Below are 15,441 nucleotides of genomic sequence, written 5' to 3'. Positions count from 1 at the left end.
GCTTCCTTTGTTTGGCCTTGGAGTCCCTCCCATGGCCTTATCTCTGTTCTCATCTCCAGATCTGAGGTGTCGCCGCTGTTCTGGCTCCCAGCTCTGGCGTGTGGGTGTTGTACTCCTGAGGATCTCAACACATTGATCCCTTCCGTGCCTTCAACCTGTAGGGACTTGCCCAGATTAGGACTCGGGATTAGCCAGACCCAGGATTAGCAGCTCATTGGCACAGAGGGACACCCAGCGTGAGCAGCTCGTCCTGACCCAGGGAAGTGGGAAGACCGTGGAGGTTTTTGGAGGGGTGGTGAGAGGAGCTCCTGCAGATCACAGAGTGTGGAGAGCCCAGGGTGGGACCCCTGGAAGTACTGGCCCTGCAGCCCATGGATTTGTTTGCCAGAGGAGTAGGAAAAGCGTGGTTGGAGCACAGGGTGGACACTGCCACAACCTCTCCAGGTTAGGGAGAAGTTTGGATGCCTAAGAACTGTCCAGTTTTCTCCAAAAGGCAGGAATCTGTCAGTCGTGATCCCTCAAGAGTTTCAGTACCCCATGGATTTGGTCACCAGAGGTGTAGGAAAAGTGTGGCTGGAGCACAGGGTGGGCACTGCCACAACCTCTCCAGGTTTGGGAGAAGTTTGGATGCCTGTGTTGGGCAAAGGGAAACGGGCATGTAAAATGCTTCAGGGCCACATTCTCAGTTTTCTGATCTCTGCTGGGCCCTTTTTCCTGGAGTCCTGGAGCCTTTGGGAAGGGCTGGTGGGTCATGGTGCCTCTTCATCTCCTCACTGCAAACACCTTGGTTGGTGATTAATACGAGAGAGGACAAATCCCTGGCCAGATCCTACCCTGGATCCCTTTTCCCACCAGATTCCCTCAGGCACAGTGATGCTGACAATGTGGGCCGTGATCCTGGAGAAGAACTGTCCAGTTTTCTCCAAAAGGCAGGAATCTGTCAGCCATGATCCGTCAGGAGTTTCATGGCCGATGATCCCTGTAACTCCTAATTTTGTTTCCTCCCAACCAGGTGTGTTTGTGAGGTGAAAAACAAAACCTCCTCTGGGCTTAAAGTTTACTGGACTCAAGACTAATCCCACCAGTTCCAAAGAGGAATTTGAGAGTCCTTTTTGAGAAGATTTTCCTGATTTGAGAGGAAAGCCAGCTGTCTGTGGGCCGCATCCAAAGGATGGTGAGGGAGAGGTATTTCTGCTCTGGTAAGATCCCACTGGGAATGCTGTGTCCAGTTCTGGTGTCCCCAGCATAAGAAGGACATGGAATTGTTGGAGCAAGTCCAGAGGAGGCCATGAAATTAATAAGAGGAGCCCCTCCCCTGTGGAGCCAGGCTGGGAGGGTTGGGAATGTTCAGCCTGGGGGAGAGGAGGTTGTGTGGAGACCTCAGAGCCCCTCCAAGATCTGCGGGGGCTCCAGGGAAGCTGGAGAGGGACTTTTCCTCAGGAACTGCAGGGACAGGACACAGGGAATGGGATCAGGATGAAAGAGGGGAAAATTATGTTTGGTGCAGGAAAGATCTGGTCCAGCACTGGAGGCTGGAGAACATTTCCCTGCAGAATATTTTGGATGTTTTACTCATTTCTTTTTGGGAAGCAAACTGACAAAGGAGAATAGAACCTCACAAACCAGTTCTGTCCGTGCACAGAAATCTTTATTTCCCGTCACATTTGTGGCACAGAGGAGCCACCTGGGAGTTCACAGCACAGGGATGCAGCACCAAGGGAACACAAGGGACGGGGACGTGCTGGGGAAAAACTCGGAGGGCAAAGACTCGGCCATTCCTGATGGGAGCCAGAGTGTTACTTCTGCTGGCAGGGCCAGTTGGAGCTCTGCTTGGTCTGGTGGGGCACCATGCTGGGGATGACAACAGGACATTTCTGCTGTGAGGAGCCTCCGCCGCCACCTCCAGAGCTGATGATGATGGTCTGGCCCGAGGAGCCGCCGCCCGATCCGCCACCACAGCATCCAGAGGATCCACCACCGCCTCCACCTCCCATAATGATCTTCCCTCCTGAAGAGCCACCACCGGATCCGCCTCCACAGCATCCGGAGGAGCCTCCTCCTCCTCCTCCACCGCCAGAGCTGATGATGATCTTCTGGGCTGATCCCCCACTGCCACCGCCGGATCCTCCACCACAGCATCCACCGGATCCTCCACCGCCTCCACCGCCCATCATGCTCTTTGAGGAGCCACCACCAGATCCACCACCACAGCACCCACCACCTCCACCACCCATCATGCTCTTTGAGGATCCACCACCAGATCCTCCACCGCAGCATCCGGAGGATCCTCCACCGCCTCCACCTCCCATGATGATCTTCATCCCAGAAGAGCCGCCACCAGATCCTCCACCACAGCACCCACCACCTCCACCACCCATCATGCTCTTTGAGGAGCCACCACCAGATCCTCCACCACAGCATCCGGAGGATCCTCCACCACCTCCGCCTCCCATGATGACCTTCATCCCAGAAGAGCCACCACTGGATCCGCCACCGCAGCACCCACCACCTCCACCACCCATCATGCTCTTTGAGGAGCCACCACTGGATCCACCACCACAGCACCCACCACCTCCACCGCCCATCATGCTCTTTGAGGATCCGCCACCAGATCCTCCACCGCAGCACCCACCGCCTCCACCGCCCATCATGCTCTTTGAGGAGCCACCACCAGATCCTCCGCCACCGCAGCATCCGGAAGAACCTCCACCGCCTCCACCTCCCATTATGATCTTCATCCCAGAAGATCCACCACTAGATCCACCACCGCAGCATCCAGAGGATCCGCCACTACCTCCGCCGCCCATCATGCTCTTTGAGGAGCCGCCACTGGAGCCTCCACCACAGCATCCGGAGGACCCTCCTCCTCCTCCTCCTCCTCCCATCATGCTCTTTGAAGAACCGCCACCAGATCCCCCTCCGCAGCATCCGGAGGAGCCTCCTCCTCCTCCTCCTCCGCCGCCAGAGCTGATAATGATCTTCTGGGCTGATCCTCCGGAGGATCCTCCACCGCAGCAGGATCCTCCTCCTCCCCCGCTGGAGGAGCCCTGGGACTGTTGGCTGCCCCGGCAGCAGCAGCAGCAGCCGCAGCCGTGGCACCCGCTCTGTCTGGAGCACATCGTGGAGCAGTGACCCTGCAAGGAAAAGCTTTTTACTCCAGGGCAGCAACCGCCAGTTCTCCCGAGGCTTGTGACCCCAGTCCAGCCCAACGCCACTTTGTAGTGGCCAGGATCATGTTTTAAGGACTTTTAGCCCAAAGTTATCCCATTTCCTTATCCCAAAGCTATTCCATCTCCGTCTCAATACTGATAAGAGACAACCTGCAGCAGCACAGGCTGATCCTGCTTCTGTTTGGTCTGGTAGGACCAAGGCACCCACAAGAGATTTAAATTCACCCCAGCACCTTCCCTGCCCTTCCACCAGATGTTTTTCACCAAAACTTTTGCATTTTGGGAGCAGGAAAGAAAGAGAAGAATCCCTCCCTGGGGCAGACGTGGACTTACCCTTCTCGGCTCTGACCACGGACACCTCAGGGCAAAGCTGAGCGAATGAAGCACCCCGAGATCCACCAACTTTTATACCGTTTTTCCTGAGTGGGAAGTGAGGCATCCGAAGGAATGGTGATAGGTTTATTTACCAAACAGACTCTCCTCCTCCATCCCACTTGTCCTGACTCACTGGATGCGGACGATGCCTCTCCCGTGCATCACTTCCTCGGCTGCCCTGCATCCATGGCAGGTCCCACACGTGGGCTCGGCTCCTGCGGTTGAATTCCCGTGGCTGAATTCCTCCTGGGGCTCCAGAAGGATTCTGGAGGTTGCCACCCTCCACTCCAGCCAGGAGATGCCGCTGGTGACCGACACCAGAAGGGGCTGGGGAGCCTCTTTTTATTGAGTGTTACACACTGGAGGAACAGGGGGGATTGGTGGGGTGTCTGTGCAAGGCTGGAAATTGAATTTTGATGATCCTTGGGGGTCTCTTCCACCTCAGGATATTCTGTGACTCCACAGTGGAGATTCTCAGGGGGAACAGGGGTGGGACTGGAGTTTCTGGGGCACCACAGGAATCCCCCGTGGCTGTGGGATATTTCCCACCACGGCAGCGAAGGGTTTATGGGGATTTTTATTTGGTTCCCCCCACTCAGGAGAGAGCCGAGGTCAGGCAGGCCCCACCACTTCAAGTGATGGAGATGGAGGGGTACCAGATCCACCATCCCCCCTGTGCAGCAGCATCTCCATGGATATGGACCAAAAGGATGAATTCCTGCCCGTTTTGGGGATGACTCTGGCATTTCTGAAGAAGCAACAAGATTTGAGGCTGTGCTGTGGCTCCTGCTGCCACTCTGGGAATTTCTGTAATTTGGATCCGGGTTTTCTTGGTCCTGGGCCATTTCTGGGTGCAGGGATTTCTGACAGCACCATTCCCACCCCCCTGACGTGGGACCCCAAACTGTGGCGTTGCTCTGTGCCTGCAACGTCAGTGTTTGTGCAATTCCCAGCCACTGGAATTTTAGCACTCTCGATGACTTCCCATTATGAAATCCCAGGAAACTCGTCTATTCCAGTGGCAGCACCGGCTGGAGGGGCTCATCTGGATGTGTTTTGAGGTGTTTGCCTCGCTGAGGTCCCCACGGGGGGCTAGGGCAGAGGGTGGAGGGACAGGAGAAGCTGTCATGGTCACTCCTGTTTCTCCTGGGACAATTCCAGGTGTCCGTCACCTGCCTCCTGTAGAACAATTCCGAGGTTTAATTCCCTTTCCCTGCTAATTGCTGGAATTGCTGGAGTAGACCACATCAAAGAGATTGCTCCCCACAGGGAAACTCCCTCTGGAGACTCACACCCGGAGCTGTTCTGGCCCTGTGGGAATGAGGAAATCCCAAAGTCTTCCAGCCTGAGCATCCCAGCCCTTGGAAGGGCCTTGCTGGAATCCCTGATTCCACTGGGGGTTCAAAGCTGGAAAAGTGTTGGAGAAGTTCATTTCTCTCCCATTTGTGAAAGCACCAGGAGCTTCTGCACCACCTCAGGATGGGCCTGAGCTCCTCTCACCCCTCAATTACATCTCAAAATGCTTCATAGCTGAATTTTGTCATCTTCTCTCTCTGAACCCACTCAGAACTTTCTTGGGCATCACCAGGATTTTGGTGAGGTAGAGAGACCCCAGTGATAAATTCTGTGGTACCTTCTCTGACAGGCAAAAGTCAGGATCATCATCATCATCAAGAGACATTAAAAAATGACCTGAGAATGTTTAGTGAATCCAAAATCTCTTCTACCAGTGGGGTTTCAGTGCAACAGCACTGGAATCAAACCAGGGATGGAAATAAAGGGATGATAAATAAAGTTTGTTTCCAACCAGGGATGGAAATAAAGCAACCGGGGCCAGAAAATCCAACCACTCACACACGGAACTCTCTAGAACTGCAAGTTTTATTTTCTGGTGCATGCACTTGAAAACTGGGGGCAGGAACAGGGACACGGAACAGCCCTGGCTGGAATTATGGATGCACAACAGCAGAGGTTCCGGTCAGAACATTCCCAGGGGAAGGGAGAAGAGAACAACGCAAATAATCTTCAATTGAATAGATGAGGAAATGTCAGGCATCTTCATCTCCTGGGTTTCCTTGGTGGCAGAGTCCTTCTGGCAGCCACTACTTGCGCTTGGTCTGCGGTGGCCAGCAGATGGGCTGGGTCTGCTGCTGCATGGACATTCCTCCAGAGCTGGAGGAGCCACCTCCACCTCCACCACCACCGCCGATGATGACCACGGGACCTTGGCCCTGGTGGCCTGAGCCTCCTCCTCCTCCTCCTCCTCCACTGCCTCCCCCAATGCACACCGGGCCTTGGCTTTGCTGCCCTGAGCCACCTCCTCCTCCACCACCACCACTAATGATGATGGGACCTTGGCCCTGGTGGCCTGAGCCTCCTCCTCCTCCTCCTCCTCCTCCTCCTCCTCCTCCCATGCCACCTCCGATGCAGATGGGACCTTGACCCTGGTGCCCTGAGCCTCCTCCTCCACCACCACCACTAATGATGATGGGACCTTGGCCCTGGTGGCCTGAGCCTCCTCCTCCTCCTCCTCCTCCTCCCATGCCACCTCCGATGCAGATGGGACCTTGACCCTGGTGCCCTGAACCTCCTCCTCCTCCTCCTCCTCCACCACCACCACTAATGATGATGGGACCTTGGCCCTGGTGGCCTGAGCCTCCTCCTCCTCCTCCTCCTCCTCCCATGCCACCCTCCGATGCAGATGGGACCTTGGCCTTGGTGGCTTGAGCCACCACCTCCACCACCACCACTAATAACGATAGGACCTTGGCTTTGCTGACCACCACCACCACCTCCTCCTCCTCCACTGCCACCTCCAATGCAGATGGGACCTTGGCCCTGCTGTCCTGAACCTCCTGAACCTCCTCCTCCTCCTCCTCCCTTGCCACCACCACCACCACCTCCACTGATGATGATGGGACCTTGGCCACCACCACCACCACATCCTCCTCCTCCTCCACCTCCTCCTCCTCCCTTGCCACCACCACCACCACCTCCACTGATGATGATGGGACCTTGGCCACCACCACCACATCCACCTCCTCCTCCTCCACCTCCTCCTCCTCCCTTGCCACCACCACCACCTCCTCCACTGATGATGATGGGACCTTGGCCACCACCACCACCACATCCTCCTCCTCCTCCACCTCCTCCTCCTCCCTTGCCACCACCACCACCACCTCCACTGATGATGATGGGACCTTGGCCACCACCACCACATCCACCTCCTCCTCCTCCACCTCCTCCTCCTCCCTTGCCACCACCACCTCCTCCTCCACTAATGATGATGGGACCTTGGCCACCACCACCTCCTCCTCCTCCTCCTCCTCCTCCCTTGCCACCCCCACCGATGCAGATGGGACCTTGGCTTTGCTGCCCTGAGCCTCCTCCACCACCACCTCCTCCACTAATGATGATGGGACCTTGGCTTTGTTGCCCACCACCACCACCTCCTCCTCCACTGCCACCTCCAATGCAGATGGGACCTTGGCCCTGGTGACCACCGCCACCTCCACCTCCACCTCCACCGCTACCTCCACCAATAATGATGATTCCTTTGCCCTGCTGGCCACCACCTCCACCACCACCACCACCGCCACCTCCTCCATCTATGCAGATGGGACCTTGGCTTTGCTGGCCACCACCTCCACCACCACCACCGCCACCTCCTCCATCTATGCAGATGGGACCTTGGCTTTGCTGGCCACCACCTCCACCACCTCCTCCTCCCCCTCCGATGCAGATGGGTACATGGCTCTGGTGGTCAGAACCTCCTCCTCCGCCACCTCCACCCCCTCCAATAATGATGGGACCTTGGCTTTGTTGCCCACCACCACCACCTCCTCCTCCTCCTCCTCCTCCAATAATGCAGATGGATCCTTGGCTTTGTTGGCCGCCTCCTCCTCCTCCTCCACCTCCTCCTCCTCCTCCACCTCCACAAGAGGTTGATGCCATGTGAGTCTGATAAATGATCCCACCACCGCCACCGCTGCCACCGCCACCGCCGCAGCAGCCTCCTCCTCCTCCTCCTCCACCGTGGCAGGACGATCCCTGGCTCTGGTATCCTCCTCCACCGTGGCAGCATCCTCCTCCTCCTCCACCTCCTCCGTGGTGGCAGCAGCAGCCGCAGCCGCCGCCGTGGCACCCTCCGGACTGCTCGGACATCCCTTGGCCGTCGCCCTTCTGCTGGTGGGATCCCATGGTCTGTGTGATGGGAGTCCTGCAGGAGAGACAAAAAAATCCAGGCCTGAGCACTTCCAGAGGGAGGGAAGGTTGTGTTACTTGGACACCCCATTCCCTTCCAACAGGGAGTTGTCTTCTCTTCCCTTTTTGCTCCTTCCGCCACCTCTGACTGATGCAAAAATTGTCAGCTTGAGGAATTAATGAATTAAACAGAAAACCCATAAAGCTTTTAGTTTATTCCATCTACAGAACCTCCTTATCCAGATATAACTGTTCCTTTTTTTATCTAGGACAACAATCACGCCTTAGTAATTCCCTCTTGCAGCAGGTGTGTCACTGCAAGAGGCACACGAGGCCGTGGTACCCCAGAATTACCCTCATCCAAATGTGGTTTGGGAATTGTGAAAGGGCTGCAGTGCTCAGGGACAGGAATTAATATTCCCTGGCCGCAGGGAAGAACCCGGCTCGTCATTTGCATAGCAATAACTCCGTTGTACTTTGAAACTCTTCAATCCCGCTTTTAAAGGAGCTCAGTGTTTCATTTCTCCTTCAGAAGGAGAAGGAAGAGGAGCAGCCTGTGGAAAAGTTGTCAGAGATGCAAAAGAAAGGAGGGGGGGGAAAAAAGCCCGAAACTTCAGCAGCTCCAGGGCAGCACTTGCAGGGTTTGATGTGTGTCTGTCCCCGAGGGATGCTCTGAAGTTTGAGCTCCCCTTTAGCACTTAATCCCCACCCCAGCCATGTCCTCGTCTGCTGGTAGCAGGAATTGATGTTCCTGTGAAGGGAAGGGACCACTCTGAAGGGAAAAGGTCAGCAGGATCTGGTGATCAAACCTCCAAGAAATGAAGAGCTCCTCAAGAAATGCTCCTCAAGAAACGCTCCTCAAATGAAGTGCTGAAAAGAAACCCCTTCCCCACCCAGATAAAAGGCTGGAAAATGAGGATGGAGCCCCACTTTGTGCTTCTGTTCCTTTGTTTCCCACTCTTTGCAGAGTACCTGCAAACCCTCTTTTTCCTGCCCTTTCCTTCAAGGTTTGTTTTCCAAGAATGTTCAGGAGTTGTGTGTGTGTGTGGTGCTGGGCCCAGAGAAACCAACCCAAGGGGCTCCAAACCCCAGATTTTCCATGTCCCAGCTCTCTCCTTTCTCGATCCCTGAACTGGTGGGAAAAAAAAAAAAAAACAAAAAAAACTCCAAAACCTGCAAATAAAGAGGAATTTTTGAACTGTGAGACCCAAAAGCCACATTTAACCCCACACTTCCACTTCAGTGTTCCAAGCCTAATCAGCCAAATTAATTTCCATCTCTTACCGTGTCCCACGGCACGAACCAGTGGAAAGGAGTCAAGGGGACTGAGGGAACGTGGTGTGGGAGAACTTTTATATAGGATCTGGTCCTCCTCTTGGAAAGAAGAAATGATTGATTTATTTACGGCCAAGCCCAGCCCCGACTGCCCACTTACTTCGCATAATCTTGGGCTCAGTCACTGCAGAGATTGCTATCGCCCTTCCTTCCACCACCTCTTTTGCCAAAATTATTGGACGGCTCCACCTACTCTGAGCAAAGTGAGGAAACACCGAAAACCAGAAACATTTTCAACGTAAGCAAGTGATTTTTGATTTCACGCCCCTCTCTAGAAAAGTGCAGCATTCCAGAGAGGAAACCTGGAGGGGTTTTTTTTTTTTGTCTTTATGGAGGTGGGGAATTTATTTCTCATTCTAGAAAATATTTCTGAGCTGCCAGAGGTGGCCCTGGCGTGTCATTAGGGTGTGATGCAAGCCAGGCTGTGGATTATATGTTCCTGATGACACCCACGTTATTGCCAGGGACACGTTGGGCTCCGGTGAGTCCGAGGAGCTGCAGCTCCCCAAAAACACAACAAATGCCTCCGGAGCCAGAGGTTGGAGTGATGCAAATCTGGGAGGCTCCGGGTAATTTGCAGCCCTTGGATGGTTCGACCTACTGAGAAATAGAGGGAAGAAGCCCCAAAAAGCTCAAAGAAGCCAAAAAAGAAGGAGTGCAGTGGTCCTTGGGGAGCTTTGGAGAAAAGCTGAGGGAATTGGGGCTGTTCAGCCTAAGGAAGGGAAGTTTTGGGGTGACCTCATTGTGGCCTCCCAGAACCTGAAGGGCCTACAAGGAACATGGGGAGAAATTTTTACAAGGGTTTGGAGCAACTAGAGAAGAGGGAATGGGTTGAAAATGAAAGAGGGGAAATTTTGGGTGGATATGGGGAAGAAATTGTTCCCTGTGAGGGTGGTGAGGCCCTCGCCCCTGAACTGCTGGGGAATCCACTCTGGGTAAAGTTTGGTCCCTTTTCTCCTGCCTTTCTTCTGCCAACCTGGAATTGTTCCAGACAGCAAAACTCTCCAGCTCCAGGCGAGCTCCAAAGTGCCGGAGTTGGGAGGATCTTTCGCTCAGATGGAGCCGATTGAGGCAACGGGAAGTTGATTTATTATTTCAGTTCTTGGCTCCAGAGCCTCAGGCTGTGTCACCCAGGTGCCACCTTCCTGCCCAAATCCTGCCCAAATCCTGCCCTGGAGGCTGCTCAGCCTTGTCTCAGTTTTATCTCGTCCTCACCAAATGCCACCACAGGACCTGGATGGAGGTGACACCACCACAGGTGGCACAAGACAAGGGGCTCCTCCTCAGGGCTGTGTTGGAGGCTCTCATCTGAATGGGATTTCATGGGATTTTTGTTATAAGAAGCCCCAAAAATATATATATATTTTAATTTAACATATTAACATTTATAGAATTGCATTTATATATATACATATATATATATAAACATTCATATATATAACATATATATATATAAATTATACATTAACATTTATATATACATATATAATATATAAATATATATAAAAGTAAAAGTAAAAGTAAAAGTAAAAATAAAAATAAAAATAAAAATAAAAATAAAAATAAAAATAAAAATATATTTTATATCTATAAAAATTAACATTTTTTATTCTGAAAACTTTTTGAAGTCTCTTCTCCACGTCACTGCCAAGGGATGCTCACACACACCTGGCTGTTGGAGGATGAGCAGGAGACTGGATAGATTAAAAAAAAACCCACAAAAAAAGTTCAATTTAAAAATCTTTTAAAAAATAAATAATAATTAATTGCTCTGTTAAATAAATAAGCAGAGCAAAAATATTAAATAAAATAAAAGTCTGCTCTGCTGTCCCGAAATTTGGTGTTGTATTTCCCACAAAACTGAGGGAAAATTTAATTTTGATTGAATTAAAAGTGGGGCAGGGAAGGGAGAGGTGAAGGGACCCGAGCAGGTCTGGAATCAGAGGAAGGGCTGTGGTTGCAGCACATCCTTTGCATATCTGGAGCAGCTTGTTTATCTCTGCTGCCGGCATCCAGGGCACTCAGGATGCACCTGCCAGGGCCCAGCACATCAAAAATGAATCTGGATTTCTGGGTGCAAACTTCCTGATTTCTGGGTGTATTTCTCCAGATTTCTGGAAGCATTTCTCCTGATTTCTGGGAGCCGTTTTCCTGATTTCTGGGTGTATTTCTTCTGATTTATGGGAGCAATTATCCTGATTTCTGGGTGCACTTTTCCTGATTTCTGAGAACAATTTTCCTGATTTTTGAAAGCAATTTTCCTGATTTCTGGATGCACTTCTCCTGATTTCTGAAAGCAATTTTCCTGATTTCTGGGAGCCATTTTCCTGATTTCTGGGTGTATTTCTCCTGATTTCTGGGTACATTTCTCCTTATTTCTGGGAGAATTTCTCCTGATTTCTGGGTGCATTTCTCCTGATTTCTGGAAGAAATTTTCCTTATTTCTGAAATAAATTTTCCTGATTTCTGGGTGCAATTCTCCTGATTTCTGGGAGCCATTTTCCTGATTTCTGGGAGCCATTTTCCTGATTTCTGGGTGTATTTCTCCTGATTTCTGGGTACATTTCTCCTTATTTCTGGAAGAAGTTTTCCTTTCTTCTGAAATAAATTTTCCTGATTTCTGGGTGCATTTCTCCTGATTTCTGGGTGCGATTCCCCTGATTTCAACACCTGCTGTGATTTGCATCTCCCTGCCAAGGAATTTCGACACGGCTGACGAGGTTTGTGTACCCCAACCAGGACAACTTTCCCCAATAATTAATTGCCAGTGGTTTTGGCAGTGGAACAGTCGATTGTCCAGCTGTGCCTTGCTTCCCTAATTTCACTTTTATTTGGTCCCTGCACTTTGCCACCACCATTTAAGCCTCGGCCACACCCTGGCTTCCATTTTCTTCTTTCCCCCACGCCGGTTCCTCATTCTTCAAGGTTGGGAAATCCTCGGAGCTTCACTGGGAATTTGGGAGCTGGGAAATGGGATGAGCTGGGCCTGCCCTTGGCATGGCCCAAAGCAAAGCTCAGCTTAACAAAACCCTGCCTGGTTTTAAATCTGGCACAGGAATGGCCTGGGGGCCAAAATTTCAGAGTGCTCTGGTGAATTTCTGGCAAATTCCTCCAAAACTTGGAGAATCAGGAGGTTGAAGAAAGGGGATTGGAGCCTGTTCCCAATGGATCCAGGCTGGGAATGTTGGGAATGTTGAGCCTGTGGAGATCTCAGAGCCCTTTCCAGGGTCTGTAGGGGCTCCAGGGAAGCTGGAGAGGGACTTTATAGATATAAATTATATATCTATTAAGTATATATATAATTTCCTCAGGAACATCAGAGAATGAGTTCACACTGAAAAAGGGGAAATTTAAGGTGGGTATTGGGCAGAAATTGTTCCCTGTGAAGGTGGGGAGGCCCTGGCCCAGGTTATTCCATGGATTTCCCATCCCTGGAAGTGTTCCAGGCCAGGCTGGAGCGGGCTTGGACCAGTGGGAGGTGTCCCAATGTGGTCAAACAGAAACGATCATTTTTAAATTGCTGGAATTGCCCAAGAAGTGGAAGAACATTTCAAAAATAAATTAAACCTGTGATTTTCTGGCAAGCCAGGACCTGGAGCTGAGCCTGACCCAGGCAGACACTGGCGGCAGATGAAACAAAAAGGAGGAGAAATCAAAATTGAGCAAGGGCTCCGCCCCCTCAGAGGCGCAGATCCCTCATCATACCCACGGCCTCATCACGGGAGGGTTTGGTAATGGCAGCAAAATCGGGGCCACTTCCTTCCTGCACGCACCAACCTCGGGCCCATTTGGGTTGTGTCATCCCAGCTGCCATCAAATCATGCCTGGAGCTGGGCTTCCCACCGTGGTGGTGACCAGAGAGAGCCCCAGGAGTGGCACCCGACCCAAAATGTCGTAGCTGAGGCGGAGACAACGCAAAGCAGAACTCTCCATTTTCAGAAGGCTTCAAACTGTTTTTATTCTAGTTACCCTATGTATTCTATTATTTCTATTTATTCTATTTTTAAAAAGCGTGAATGCTTTTTTTATACATTTTTACAAAGCTCATAAATTTACACTTATTGGTCACAAGAGACAAACAAAGTGTTTGTTGGAATAGGCAGTTGCAGGTTTCTATTATTTCTCCTTTCTTCCTTGGTTTCTGTGTCAAGGACCTTGGTAGGAAATTCTCTCAGGGGTGAACATGGATCCTCTTCTCAAACTTCTCTCTGGCTCACGGAAGTTGCTGTAAAACCTCTCCCACAAATCCCCAAATCCCCAAAAATCCCTGTCATAGCTGAGATGGAGACAACCCAAGGCAACACTCTCCATTTTCAGAAGGCTTCAAACTGTATTTATTCTGTTTATGCTTTTTATACATTCTTACAAAACTCATAAATTTACACTTATTGGTCACAAGAGACAAACAGTGTTTATTGGAATAGACAGTTGCAGGTTTCTTGTATTTCTCCTTTTTTTCTTGGTTTCTGTGTCAAGGTAGGAAATCCTTTCAGGGGTGAGCATGGATCCTCTTCTCCAACTTCTCTCTGGCTCACAGGAGCGGCTGTAAAACCTCTCCCACAGGAGAAGAACATTTCCTTCTGTTTCCAGAGGGGGAATGAGCCACGGGAGGGTCCCACACCCACCCTGGAGTGAGGCACCAGCTCAGGCCGAGCTTCCTGTGCTGATAAGGGCACACCTGGCTGGCCAGGGCATCAGCTGGAGGTGACAAATCCATCAGCTCAGGGACGCCTCCGTGGCTCTGGGCACAGGACACCTGACAGGATGTCCTGGGAATCAGCTGCCACTGCCCAACCCCCTGGCACAGAGGGGAAGGAATATTTTTGGTTTGAATGGTGCTTTTTTTTTTTTTTTTGGTTTTTTTTTGCAGTTTTTCAGTTTTTAGTTTTAATTATTCCTGGGCTGGGGCAGGGTGAGGAGAGCCAGAGCTGCCTGGAATTTTATTTGCACGGCAGGATCCTCTCCCAGTGGGAATTCTGCTGTCTCCCAGGACCCTGGGCTAGGAAAAGCTGTCCTTGGGTGGATTGAGGTGATTTTTGGGGTTCTTTCCAACCCAAACCATTCTGAGACTCTGTAATTTTGACATTTCAAGACATCCCCAGAGGGAAGAGCATCCATCATGAAGAGAGGGAAATAAATCCTCGTGGTTTTGTTTTGGGTCTCTCCCCGCAGCTCTAAACATCAGAGCGAGTTTTTATTTGATCTTTATTTGCTCCAAACCTTTTATCCTCACCCGCAGGACTCTTCCAGAACCCCTCCTGGGCATTTTTCCATTCTCTCTCTCCTCCCCACCACAGGAGCTGAAGCATTTCTGGGATGCCAGGAGGGCTCGTTGGCCAAGCCTGTCATTGTCACCCAGACACCAACGTCACTGCCAGCCCCATTCCAGCGTCCACCAGGGATCCATGGGGACAGGGCAGGACAAACTCCTGGGGAAGAGGGAGCTGCTCGTGCCCTGGCCAGTTCAGCTGCATTGCTTCCTATTTTTGAGGATCCACCCAGCTCCTTACTGGGTCATCTGCCCAGTTTTTTCCCTGTGACACTGAGGCAGCTTCCTCCCCTTGTTATTCAGAAAATTACAGTCATCAAATGGAAAGTCTTAATTGCTCCATTCATTATCCTCGGGAGTCATATCCGACTGTTAATTTATTTTGCCTGGGAACTCCCCAAAGGCTTCACGAGGTTTTTGGCCTAAATCAGGATTAGCTGCTCTGGGGACAGTTGGAGGAAGGAATGTCACCAACACAGGGGAACCTCTCAGTGCCACCAGCTCCTGGGCCACCAAAACCAACCCCAATTTTCAGCTGCCAATGTTCTCAGAGCGGGGAGAAACCTCTCTGTGGTTTTTGGGGATGCTGGAGCCTTTTCCCCTCACCAACAGCTGGTTTTTGGTTACTTCCATGCTGATTTCAGTAGGGGACAGGAAAACCAGGACCTGTTTTGTGGGACACATCTGAAATACGATGTTTTGTGTGGGGCAGAAGTATCTGGAAGTCTCCTTATCCTCTTTCCAAGGGCCTGGAGTGACAGGACAAGGGGGAATGGCTTCAGATGGACAGAGAGAAGGTTCAGATGGGATTTTGGGAACGAATCCTTATTGTGAGGGCGGGGAGGCCCTGGCACAGGTGGAGCAGAGGAATTTTGGGTATCCCTGGGTCCTTGGAAGTGCCTGGAGCAGCCTGGGATGGTGGGAACTGTCGGTGCCCATGGCAGGGGTGGGATGAGATGAGCTTCCAGCCCCTTCCAAGCCAAACCATTCCATGACTCCACCATCCTTGGGACTCAGATTTAAGAGCCAGAGTCCCCCCAGATCCTCCTGGTGGAACTGCAGGTGCAGCACAGCCGGGTGAGGCCAGGC

The 15,441-nt window shown here is 51.7% G+C and overlaps 1 protein-coding gene across 1 annotated transcript; it reads right to left on the bottom strand.

Annotated features, from left to right (window-relative positions):
• Positions 1-1,796: 1,796 nt before the first annotated feature.
• LOC118695892 (uncharacterized) lies at positions 1,797-3,119 on the bottom strand. The gene has a single exon (XM_054517623.1). The coding sequence runs from the start codon at positions 3,117-3,119 to the stop codon at positions 1,797-1,799; it is 1,323 nt and encodes a 440-aa protein (XP_054373598.1).
• Positions 3,120-15,441: the final 12,322 nt, after the last annotated feature.

The sequence above is a fragment of the Molothrus ater genome, chromosome 29 (genome assembly GCF_012460135.2).
Source record: "Molothrus ater isolate BHLD 08-10-18 breed brown headed cowbird chromosome 29, BPBGC_Mater_1.1, whole genome shotgun sequence".
NCBI classification, from domain to species: Eukaryota; Metazoa; Chordata; class Aves; order Passeriformes; family Icteridae; genus Molothrus; species Molothrus ater.
Note: the sequence above shows the minus strand (reverse complement) of the source record. Positions and strands in the feature narration are given on the sequence as shown.

Coding starts and splice junctions, on each gene's coding strand:
- LOC118695892 (XM_054517623.1), bottom strand. CDS start 3,119: ATGTGCTCCAGACAGAGCGGGTGCCACGGCTGCGGCTGCTGCTGCTGC.